This window comes from Streptopelia decaocto (assembly GCF_964273445.1).
Source record: "Streptopelia decaocto genome assembly, chromosome: 4".
Classification (NCBI taxonomy): Eukaryota; Metazoa; Chordata; class Aves; order Columbiformes; family Columbidae; genus Streptopelia; species Streptopelia decaocto.
In genome coordinates this window covers 62,468,841-62,480,860 of record NC_138658.1, presented here as the reverse complement: position 1 = coordinate 62,480,860, position 12,020 = coordinate 62,468,841, and the positions used below count along the sequence as shown (strand labels likewise).

At 37.0% G+C, this 12,020-nt stretch overlaps 1 protein-coding gene across 3 annotated transcripts in view; it reads left to right on the top strand.

Annotated features, from left to right (window-relative positions):
* The window catches only part of CPEB2 (cytoplasmic polyadenylation element binding protein 2), a 55,147-nt gene extending 43,574 nt beyond the window's left edge, over positions 1 to 11,573 (top strand). For all 3 annotated transcript variants that reach the window (XM_082052024.1, XM_082052025.1, XM_082052023.1), the window contains 4 exons: positions 741 to 859; positions 1,152 to 1,266; positions 3,109 to 3,290; positions 7,605 to 11,573. In XM_082052024.1, coding sequence (XP_081908150.1) covers positions 741 to 859; positions 1,152 to 1,266; positions 3,109 to 3,290; positions 7,605 to 7,832 — 644 coding nt within the window. In that variant the 3' untranslated portion in view covers positions 7,833 to 11,573. The remainder of the gene's footprint in view (positions 1 to 740; positions 860 to 1,151; positions 1,267 to 3,108; positions 3,291 to 7,604) is intronic.
* The last annotated feature ends 447 nt before the right edge of the window (positions 11,574 to 12,020 follow it).

Here is a 12,020-nt window from a genome sequence, read left to right as displayed (position 1 = left end):
GAAATACAGCATTGTTCCCAAAAGGCTTGGTAAAGCAGCCGTGCTCCCTCTTGCCAAGCCCACCCTAGAGCAGCTGCTTCAGCATTTACTCTTCCAAGTAATAACACATAACTTTGTGTCCAAATTCCACACTTAGTAGTAATCTTGGAAAGAAACATGGACTTATGGTACTCTTGAAGTTCATTTTAGAATACAACCCTAATCGTGCTATAAGGCACCTGCAAAGTAACAAATTTTGTGTATATCATTATACCGTAACTGTGGAGATATTCTAATGTGTGAGATTCTGTGCTTGTCTGACTGTTTTTACTGCAGCATTAAATAAGCATTTTAATTCCTATTTTCGTAGTGTTTGGGAGGTTTGCTGGGTCACTTACGTAACAAAGTACTTTGATGTAATCTCTAGAATAGAGATTAGTCCCTTGTGCCAAGTCGGATTTTCATTGTATAATGTCCGTTGCTGCCAACGAATTATGCTCAGCCTAGACTTCCAGTACATGACAGAGCAGACGTGTTTGCTTTCATTTGGTTATTAGTCTCTCTTGAGAATTATTTTAAGGATAGAAGTTCTCTTGATCATGGCAAGGTAGGACAAAGATAACAACTAATAACAAAGAACTGGTTTGACTTTTTCTTACTTTTGGACAAAACATGTTTGTATGGAAAAGTCACTGGCAAAGATGATTAAGAAAAATAAAAAAAATAAGAAAAATAATCAGTTGGTTTGGTTTTTTTTCCAGGTTATGCATTCCTCCTGTTCCAAGAAGAGAGCTCTGTTCAGGCCCTGATTGACGCCTGCATCGAAGAAGACGGAAAGCTCTATCTGTGTGTTTCCAGTCCTACTATCAAGGACAAGCCAGTAAGTAAACAGTAGATGGCCTGCAGGCTATAGCTGCCATCTGTCTAAAGCTGCACTTGAAGTGATGACAATGAAAATAATCAAAAGCAAACTACCATTGGCAGAGCTCAACATCTGGAACAGTTGGATGATTTTGAAATTGTAGTGTTTTGAATTAATAGGATTAAAACAGAACACCTAGACATGCAAAGCTAATGGAGTTATGACTGTTTGACAGTTTATATAGGCTGATGAATATCCATGATGTAGTGAAATTTAAAGTAGCATACTGTTTCCTTTCCCAATTTAATAGGTTCAGATCCGTCCCTGGAATCTAAGTGACAGTGACTTTGTGATGGATGGTTCCCAGCCGCTTGATCCTCGAAAAACAATTTTTGTTGGAGGAGTCCCTAGACCGTTAAGAGCTGGTGAGTATAATCTGTGGCTATTATTTTTAAAAGTAGGACATTATTGGAAATAATTTGAACCATGCATACTGTTGTGTATAGCTATGTATGGATAGATAGAGATAAATACATATAGAAGACTGTCGTGATAGTTATAACCACTGTAACAATATTCATGTATTCCTACGTTTCTCTAGTAACTGCTTTTATCTGGATTTGGCCATAAATCACTGTTCATCATTGAGATTGACTGGAAACTGTGGCATGTCTAAAGCTATAGAAAAGATTTTGATCATATTAGCAAAACTGTAGTGTAAACTATGTCATGAAAGAGTTTGTTTTTAAAATAATGCTATGGAAGCCTCTCTGCCATGCTGCATGAGTTTGTGGAGCTCTATTTGTACTTGTTTGTCATTGCGCATTTACTACTCTACTGCTCTCAAGTCGCAGTTATTCTTGGCAATATCGACAAAGCAAAACCACAGTGATGAAGGAGTAGGAGTAGAGGAGAAAAGGAAGATACTCAAGAGAGGTGGTGCAGTCTGTATGGTACAATGCTAAATCACATTGCAGGACTCTTTCTAGGCTATTGTCAGAGTACATGAAGGAAAAATTACATATTTCTGTAGCTGTGGAATGGTTGATCTACAACCTGGACAGTCTGCTTTGTGAGACTGACTGCAGTCACCTTTTACAATATTTTATGGTGGCATTCTAGTAAGTAGGTTGAAGTGAATATTGGAAGAAGCAGCATAACATACAGTGGTTCAAATCACGTTTTCTGTTGGAATGACTCCTGGTTAACTTCATTAGTCTTCCATAGTACGTAATAAGCTTTCAGATGGAAGATGTAAGAGAACCAAGTGATAGTGCAAATTTGGGGTATAAAGAGTGTTAATTTTTTCTGTCTTGGACATGCAATGCTTAATCTTTTCTGTTATTTTACTTTTAAGACTGTACTTCGGACTGTGGTACAAGCTCTATAAAGGAGCATAATCTCAGGACGTTCCAACTGCAGATTAATTTTTCTTTAAATTCAGTCCAGATACTCTGGATTACCATGCTGAATGCCTGTGATAGATTTGATGGATGCATTCTTATGCTTAGCTTTAAAATGCCCTGTATATGTGAAAATGAAACTTCTGTGGCATTGTGAAATAAAAATCATGACTTCACAAAAGCAGCAAAACTTTAGCAGATTTTTCAAACAGCTATTGAACATGAATGACTGCTGACAACTTTATACCCTAATACAGAGGATACTAATTCTGGAAAAAAAAACCAGTATTTTCCACCTAAACGAATTGCAAAACTAAATTCAGAAAGAAATAATACTAGAGAATTGCTAAAATACTAGACCTGTAAAATCTGAGATTGTTTCTATGAACTTCTGTAGCACTGTAGAGATAAGGAAGCTCTGTGTGGCTGGTGGAAAGATGCTAACTACATCTTTAAATTCAAGTAGGACATAGAGCCTTAGGACAGCCAGAGAACATGTACCAAGGAATTTGTGGCACGTGGATCTATTTTATAAAGCTTACATTCCATGCCTGCCCGAAGCCTTTTGCTGTAATCCTCTGAAGAAAACTGCCCTGGAATTTCAGTTCCAGGTTATCAAGGACTGCGAGGACTTACAGTTCTGTTGTTCCTTGGATGTATGTACCTGCAGCGTGAAGGCTCCGTCTGCTGAGTATTTCATATCTTATTTAATATGTTTTTATATTTCTTGTTATTACTGTTACATTGGCTGTTGCAAAATTAATTATTAAAAGTAACTTTACTAGTGTTTTTAAATACAGGCATATTATGTAAAGTTTGTACTGTAAGAACAGTTTAAATGAGCATTATTTTGTTTCTTAATAGTGGAATTGGCTATGATCATGGACCGTCTCTATGGTGGAGTTTGTTACGCAGGAATTGATACTGACCCTGAGCTGAAATACCCAAAAGGTGCTGGACGTGTTGCTTTTTCCAATCAGCAGAGTTACATTGCTGCCATCAGTGCTCGGTTTGTTCAACTTCAGCATGGCGATATTGATAAACGAGTAAGTTACACAGAAATTTAAAAATACATATATAGCGCTGACCTATAAAGGTACTTCTCAGGGTGTGATAATATTCCATTTGTTTGGCTTTCATGCCAGCTTCTCCATTTCTTTTAGTATTCCTGTAACTTCACTAGTTCTAAGAGTGAAACCGTGAATGCCTCCAAACGAACAACACACATTCCACAGAGCAGCAGTTTGTTGCTTGGACATATGTTAGACCATATGTTCTTTCCATCCCGAAGTTCCTAGTTTTGTTGTGTTTGGGCAAAGGACTTGAAAAATCTTTTTCTCTCCCTTGTTCTAATGAAACTAAATACTATGATAATTCCTCTGTCATTCATAGGAAACTCTAGTATTCATTGGTTTCAGATGAGCTTTATATTTGCAGCTGCCCTTAATTTAAGCCCTAATTGTCAGTGCTCAGCACTTCAGAACGTCAGTCAAGCTCAACACCTAAACTACAAAATGTTCTTGTCCTTTCTGTTCGAGAGTCTTCCTAGTATTTACCATTGTACATTTCTGGTTGCATCTGATGCTTATTGCTAGCTAAAGCAAAACTAACTTTTTATTAAGAAGACTAGGCAACTTAATTACTCCTAATTGGAAGTATAAGAGTAGCAAAGAAAACTGGCATCTAAATTATGTCAGTTTTACATGTCACTTGTTTTGATGTCAAGAGCTGCAGATCTCACTAGTATTAATAGATGTTCTTAAAAAAAAAAAAAACACAGTGTTAGAGGAAGAAGGATGGAGTTAGGTAAAGTAGTTCAAGGTCCAGTCTCCTCTACAGATCAAAGACATGGGGAAAAGAAAGTAGTACAGTTAACAGAAGTCTGCTGCAGGGAGGTAGCATGTACTTCTCTCCTTTCAAATAGAGTAATACAGCTTTACATCTGTCTCTCAGATACCAGTTGCCTAGTGAGCTGGAAGTCCCCAAACATGGTCCTTTCCAGAGGCTGAGGGGATCTGAATGTGGGTAGTGAACTGGGCTTCACATTGCGATGAGATGGCTACATGTCACTGGTGGGATTGCTGTCCTTGTGACTTGCAGCTGACTTTGACTAATAGCTCTACCTTTTGGCTAGTTGCGTAACAGGAAAAATGGCTTTGACACTGTGAGGGGATATAAAACTATTAGTCATCTTGTATTTGGGCAAAATGGGAATAAGGACCAGAACCTGTTCTAAAGTGCTAAATGGGTCAGTAAGCTTCAGAATCAGGTGTGCTTGAGGAACCATTTACAGTGCTTTTGGCTGTGAAGTGACCTAACTTTAGAGGTGTGCAGTTGGGTCCCATCTAAACTAGTTTTCCCTCAAAGGTGGGAGACATGGACTTAACCCCTGTAAACTTGGGAACACTTTTATCTTGGTCTTCCTCTTCCCATGGGGGTGCCCTTTGCAGTGGAGGAGTGTGTGGCAGACTGGCAGTGCCATCTCCTAGGAGAAAGGAAGGCATGAACCTGCCTTGAAAGGCTGCACTTCCATGTGGGTTTTGGGTTTTTTCTGGGTTTGGGGTTTTTTTATGATGGGTCACCAGAGGTTTTAAGGGCTCTTTGGATGCTGAGCAGGCATCTGAAGTGGCAGTGCTTTCTGTTTGCAGAGAAAGGGATATAACTTGTTAATGTGTGATATAACACTGAAATACCTAAAGGTGGATGGGCAGTAAATCTCCAGTAAAACAGCAGCCATGTACTGCAGGCTTCTTGGAGCTTGAACAGGGCAGCGGGGGGGAAATCTACCCTACATCCTAGATTTCAGAAGCACAGCATTTGAGTTGTACCCTGGGGTATTTCACTTGCAAAATCTAGCACCGCCCAATCTAAGTATTTTAATAAATTTCTCTTTAAACCTTTAACTGGGGGAGGTTATGAACTTCTTTGTTTATTTCAAAGGTGTTTTAATCTTTATTTTTTAAATTATCCTACCTAATTAAATCACATGGTCAGTCCTTGTTACTTATATAAGTATATAGATGTATTTATAAAACTCGGCCTTACTGAGGAGTAATAGAGAACAGCCCCTTTTTAGGGAACGCCTTAAGTCTGAGCTGTTTCTAAAAGTATGAAAAAAGCTATTTTCAGAAATATTTTTTTGCTTCATGGAGTTTATACACTAATGCCTTTTCAGGCTCTGAAAATATTCTGAAATCAGTATTACTGTTCCTTTATAGATGAGCAAGCAATTTGTATAAATCTGTAAACCACCTTTTTGTAAATAAGGAAGATAGTCCAGCTTCGGGTACTGCCTTCATCTGAGATATGTATGTAAGCTGGCCAGTGGAACAATATATTACATATTTCACTGAAATCTTGGGGGCAGCCTGTTCTTCTGCCCTTTACCTTTATATACCAGTGATATACAGTTTCTGTAGATCTGCTGTCCTTTCACATTCTTCTCGCAACCAGTTTTGTCTGTACAAAAGTCTTTTTTCATTGCTAAATTTTGCAGTTCACCTGCTTATCCTTCCGATCTTTAGTTCTAAGTATTTATAGCATTTTTTTTTTTTTTGCACATACCTTTTCCTACCTTAATTGGAAATCTTAGTGTCACAGTCACTTAACAAACATTGTCTGGGATCTTAACTTCTTCCTTGCTGAAGTGCTCTGAGCTTCTCTCCAGTTCTTTTGATGTGTAGATGTGTTTAGTTTCTCTAACAGATGTTTTTCTTCAGTAAAGTGCTCCTCATCCTGGTTTATCATAGATGAAAGCTCAGCTCCAAACATTTCCTTGAAACTTATTTGGAGTTTCAGCTCCAAACTATTCTTTAAAAGTTAACTTTCACATGCCAGCAGTCTGCATCCACATCATGTAATACTTCCATTCCCCAAAGTGTTTCCCTAATACATTTGAAATAATCTTCCCACCGACCTTGGTGCATTAGTGCGCTGAGGCTTGAAGTATCTGCTTCTTTGTGCTTTCAGTAACTTTGAAACACAAACAGTTACCACATAAGGTACCTGTTTGTTGGAAAGTTTGAGTGTAATTTGTGATAAGACAGGTTATTGTAGTGAAATAAGAAGTAGAGCTTATACTGAATATAGATTACTGGAAGAACCAGACTCTGTCTCAGATGTGGATGTGTTTGACACATCAGGTGTGACCTCTCCTTCTAAAGCTAAAAACATGAAGGCTTCTCTTCTGTAGAACTTCTGGGTGTGCAGCTCTATGTGTAAATTGTTTCCTCTGGAGACACAATGGAAAAAAGAGCATTTTAAGGTTCTTATTATTTCAAACATACTCTGCTTGAGTATAGTACATAAAGTCAATACCTATATGTAACATTCTTCTCAGGTAATGATATGTCAGAAAAAAAATCTCTTACAGCAGTGAGTTTTAGTATGAACTGGAATAAGTTTTTTGCTAACAAAAGGCAGAAAATACTGTCTTTAAAAGCGAAGAAATTGTGGAAGACAATACATTCCTTAATGATGTAGTCAACTCATTTTGTGTTTTATTATGAAGTTCTTCCTGTCTGACCACAGTCTGTAACAGTTGAGTTACGCAAAGACATAATGCAAATTTAGCGCTGGACTCCTGCCTTTTTTCCACTCTGGCGGTCAGATGAGTTGTGGAGAAAGAAGCTGTGTAGGACAGGTGTTTCTAGCAGTCCTGTAGACTTGCAAAAGGGTCTTTAAAAATATTTTCAGAAATGGAATGCAAATTTCTGTGCAGCTCAAAGCCACAAGAAGGGAAAGTAATAGATGACCAAAATCTGTAGCTCCAGATTTGGCCATATTTCAGTAATAGGACGTCAATTTAAAGGGAACAGGGGTGCTACAAGACCTGTATTCCAGCCTGCCGAAAGTACTTTTGATTTGCACACAGAAGTAGAATGTGCAGAGACTTAATTTTTTAAAAAAAGTTAATGTATCAATGCTTACATTCTTGTATGTCCAATTCTTTTTGCTAAACAGTATAGAATTGGATGTCATGTTGGGATACATGGAGGCGCTGATGAGGTTGGTTGGGAGACCTTTGGGCTTGTTTGTGTGTTTTCTACACGTACTTCCATGTTATCATTTGCCAAGAACATCCTTCCAGAATAAATTAAGGGGAGGTTCCGATGTAGCTATTTGTCACATGTACAGTATACTTCTAAAGATCTGGCTTCAAGTGTTCTGCTCAGTGTATGGATAGATCAGTAGCTGATAAATGATAAAGAGTAATAACCAGTTAGTTAGATAAAGGCGTTAATAGGTCTGATTTCAGACTTGTGTTTTGGTTTTTAAAACAGAAAAAGCCGGAATGCTCTCATTTAACTTTTAAGTAGGAGTAAGCGTTAACTAGAATTGTTTCTGTTTTACTCCAACAGGTGGAGGTAAAGCCATACGTGTTGGATGACCAGATGTGTGACGAGTGCCAGGGCGCGCGATGCGGTGGGAAGTTTGCTCCTTTCTTTTGTGCCAATGTCACTTGCCTGCAGTATTACTGTGAGTTTTGTTGGGCAAATATCCACTCTCGTGCAGGACGTGAGTTCCATAAGCCATTGGTAAAGGAGGGGGCTGACCGCCCACGTCAGATCCACTTCCGCTGGAATTGAACATGGTGAACCAGCATCTCCACAAGGAAAGAAGGGTGCATGTGGCTTACTGTGTTTGAAGATACTGACATGCAGAAGAAATAAGTGCATTCTTCTGCTTTTCACCCCAGCTATCAATACATGCATCTTTATCAGCAGCCAAAACACTACAAGCCTCTTGTTTTTCACCAAAACCCTACATCTCAGGCTTACTAATTTTTGTGATATTTTCATGTTAAAATAAAATGTTTTTTTGTATTTTCTCCAAGTTATTTTTATATGTAAAGTTAAAACTAGATATGAGAATGTTTTTGCGTAGGGGCACACAGTCTGCTGCTATATTTAGTGGGTGAAGCGTGCACTTATTTCTAAACATGGGTTTTTAACTTCAAGATCTGCCCCAGTAATTTACCAAAGGTAGCAAAATAGTGAAGATGGAATATGTCTGCTACAAAAAGCTTATTTTTATTGTTGTTGCTATTTTCAGTGTATACATAAACTAAAAATTAGGGTTGATTTTTTGCTCTCCATTTTGACTTGCAAGAAATAATACCTCAAGATAATCTGATTTATTAGCTATTTTTAAACATTTTTAATCACAAGCTGTATTAGCTTTGCTGCTATATAGGTGTTATGTGTAATGCCACCTATTAATACGGGATTGAAACGTTTAAGACACACTGCATTACAGATTAAATGCAGGCAGCACAATATGGCCTAAACTGCCATAGTTTTAGAATGTGAAAAAATTGCATGTTTACTTACCTGTATACACCATATGCATGCACTAGAACTATTAATTAACAAGAGGTGAGTTATTGCAGATGTTCAAAAAAGGCTCTCTTGAAACTAGGTAGCATGAGCAAATTTACAAGATTTGTTACAAAAAACAGAACTTGCATGCATTATTGTGACTGAAGTAAAAAAATGTCCTACCTGTGTACAATATGCAAATTAGTTTTAGACTAGAAAGTGCAGCCATTTTGTGACCTGGTCAGTAGTGGAATTCAATTTTATGCAGACTGGATGTAATATTGTAATCCCTGTGCAATTTTGTGATGTGTGCTTCTACTTAATGTGGCGTGGCGTAGTATAGAGACAAGTTTGAGTAAAAAGCTAGCGTTTCAAGAGTTCTTTTCAGCCCCCTTGGTTGTTCATGGTTAAGATTTCCTCTACAAACCAAAGATGGCCAGCACACTGCTAACCAGTCACCAAATGTGAAACCCATGGCAAATGCATACAAAAAGAGACTTATACGAGAATGCGTAACGCTTTAGAAATTCAGTCTAAGTAAAGTCAAAATGGAGAAGGTGTAAACCATACGGACGGCTAGTTGCATAACGAACTCAATTTTACCTTTAAGACAACAGTGAAATTTGGCTTAAAGAAATCTTGCTTACATGTTTGACCTGTGTGCGTTGTGGTCTTCTGTCAAACCGGGGTCACTGTTGCATGAAAAGTAGCTACTTGACCGTCAAGGATAGTGTTTTTATTTTAATGAAGGAGTTCTAGTAACGACGTTGCTTGCATCTTCTGACAAACAGATGTAGTTAGGACAGAGGCAATATTTAACTCAACACTAGCAGTGTTTTTGTCTATCTCAGAGCATTTTTAGTGCAACTAGCCCCTGCTTTTTACCGGAACAAGCAATTATTCTGCAGTCTAAGCAAGCACTCAATGGTAAATGTTGTAATGCAGAATTCAGAGCCTGATGCTAGAGCTGTAATTACAAGGGCGTTGTTCTTCGCAAGCCCTTGGGACAATCCTTCGTGTAAGCAAAGTGTTGATCTTCTCTTGGTTGTCTACGGTGTGCTTTTTTGTACTGTACAATACGTGGTTCATGTCTAACTCTGCTGTTTTATTGTGGTTGTGGTTCAAGTTTTTAATGTTTAAAGTTGATGCTGTTTTAAGAAGAGCTTTTTACTAATTTATTTGTCAATGTTCCCTATTTGTTACCTAACCATGATCCTCCAGATTTCTTGGAGTATTCTTTTCTAACCTTAACCCTGCCAAACCTTGATCCATTTTGACATTTGTTATGCACTATTTTTATATCTCTGTGAGAGATTTTTTCCAACAGTCAGCTATTTTAAGGCACACTTTTTTTGACTGATGACATCTCCGTTGCTATACCTCAATTTTTGGAATTTAGAAAAGAAATCAGTAGTTTTGCAATGTTAATTATTTAGATATAATTTAATTCCGCAGATTTTTTTAAACTTTATTTTCATATGTTCTGCTTAATGTTTAAAATTGAAGAGCCTTTAAATATATTAAATAATGAACACTAATATGAAAATAGTAAAAACTCGAAATAATTGGAGATGTTGCAAATTGCTTTCCCTGTTTAAGTGAAACTACGTAAGTGAGTCACAGGGGGACAAACAGGGAATGCCCATTTTTGGCATGGGTAAAAGTAACTGAAATGTCTGATTTTACTTGTCACTTCATTTCTGGAGCAATTCAACTTATGGTTGTCGTACCCTGCACCACCTCCTTTGTTTCTTTTCTCGTTTGGTTTTTTTTTTCTTGTTTTTTTTTATATACTAAGTTCTTATTTTCTAGCTGTTGAACACTGTATTTGATTTTTTTTTTACAGATCATATTTATTTTACTATTTTTGTAGAAGATTGCTAGTTAGTTTGATTGTATTTTTGTATTTTTAAAGCTTCTTCACTTTTGTTCCCCCGATGTGCATATTGCTGCCCATGAGTATGACTGTGGAGGAAAAAAAAAGAACTTTAAAAATCCACACTTTTTGTTAAGAAGGAAACATTTAGCATTTATATATTTGTGTATGGAAAACACTTGATATTTTATCCCTGTTGCATCTGGCTGCACAAGGCCTCTCCTCAAAGATGCTACAAAACTTGAATATAACACATTTTGGAAGGCTGACTAACCTCGATTCTGTGTTGTGATGTGCAATACTGTTTCTAATGTTTGTATAAAAAAATAACAGTGTAAACCTTTTTAATGCAAATTTATTTTTTTCATTGCATATTTTGCAGATTTTATCCACAGTGTCATTTTTTACTGTCAGAAAAGATACCCCTTTTGTCATTGCAACTATTTTTTAAATCCAGAAATCTTTGTACTGATGTAAATGATTGTAGTTATTTTGGATAGTGTTTTGCTAACAAAAGGAGAGACTTTTTTCATGCATATTTCTATTTTGTTTTTTTGGTTTTTATTTTATTTTAATAGTAGTAAAATACTTGGAATAATTTTTCATATTCTTGTCATTAATATTATTTTGTATTTTTATGTGGAAATATATAATTTTATGACGCTAATTGCTAAAGTTTATTTTATGTTGAATTATTTTTGGAGCTGAAATCTTTGTAATATTAAAGCAACTAGTTTCTAATTCCGAGTTTCTGTATAGAATCGCACAAGTGGTTTATGGAGTGTTTGGATTGTAATTATAAATGGTTCTTTGATATGCAAATTAATATTTTCAGTTGATTTTATTTTGTATTCCTAATGGGGTGTTAAAGCAGTTTTTTATTTTTTTCTAAATAAAAAGAGAGCCCATGCTTTTATGGACACTAGGTAATCGCCTTCAGCTTAAAATTCTTTTGTTAAATATTTTAGTTTGTTTTACTGTTATCTTCCAGGTGTCTAAATCTCCAGTCTGTCTGTTGTACTGGTAATTTAACTCTGTAATGGAATAGTTTGCTGCCAACTATTTATATTAAGTAATTTTTAAATATTTGTAATATTGTTGACTGACTAATAAACTATTAAGTTATTGGCACATTTCTTTTGTAATTTTGTGTCTTGTGCAACTCTTTAACGAAACGCTGTTCGTTATGAAAACGGAAGAGCAGTTACTCAGTCTCACGAGGAAGAACGTGAAGGCCAACAAATTAAAGTCCTGTTATTTATTGTTCCTCTCCCAGATGAGTGAGGGAGCTTCTGAACCCTACGAACAGTGTATCTTACAGCTTTGCAAGCAGGATTCTCTCTTGGTTTTCACTGAGAGTTTCATTCAGTTCAGATATTTACTCTGCTTTACATCCCGCACACTCCTGCCCCTGAATGCCACTACTGCGTCCTTTCCAACCATGTTTCTATGGATTTGGGCAACACAGATCTGCGTCTACCAGATTTGCCGCACCAGACACTTCCTTTCCGTGCGGGCGGTTCTGGGCCCCTGGCTGAGCCGTGGGGCAAAGAGCCCCGAGCCGGGTGGGAAAACCCGGC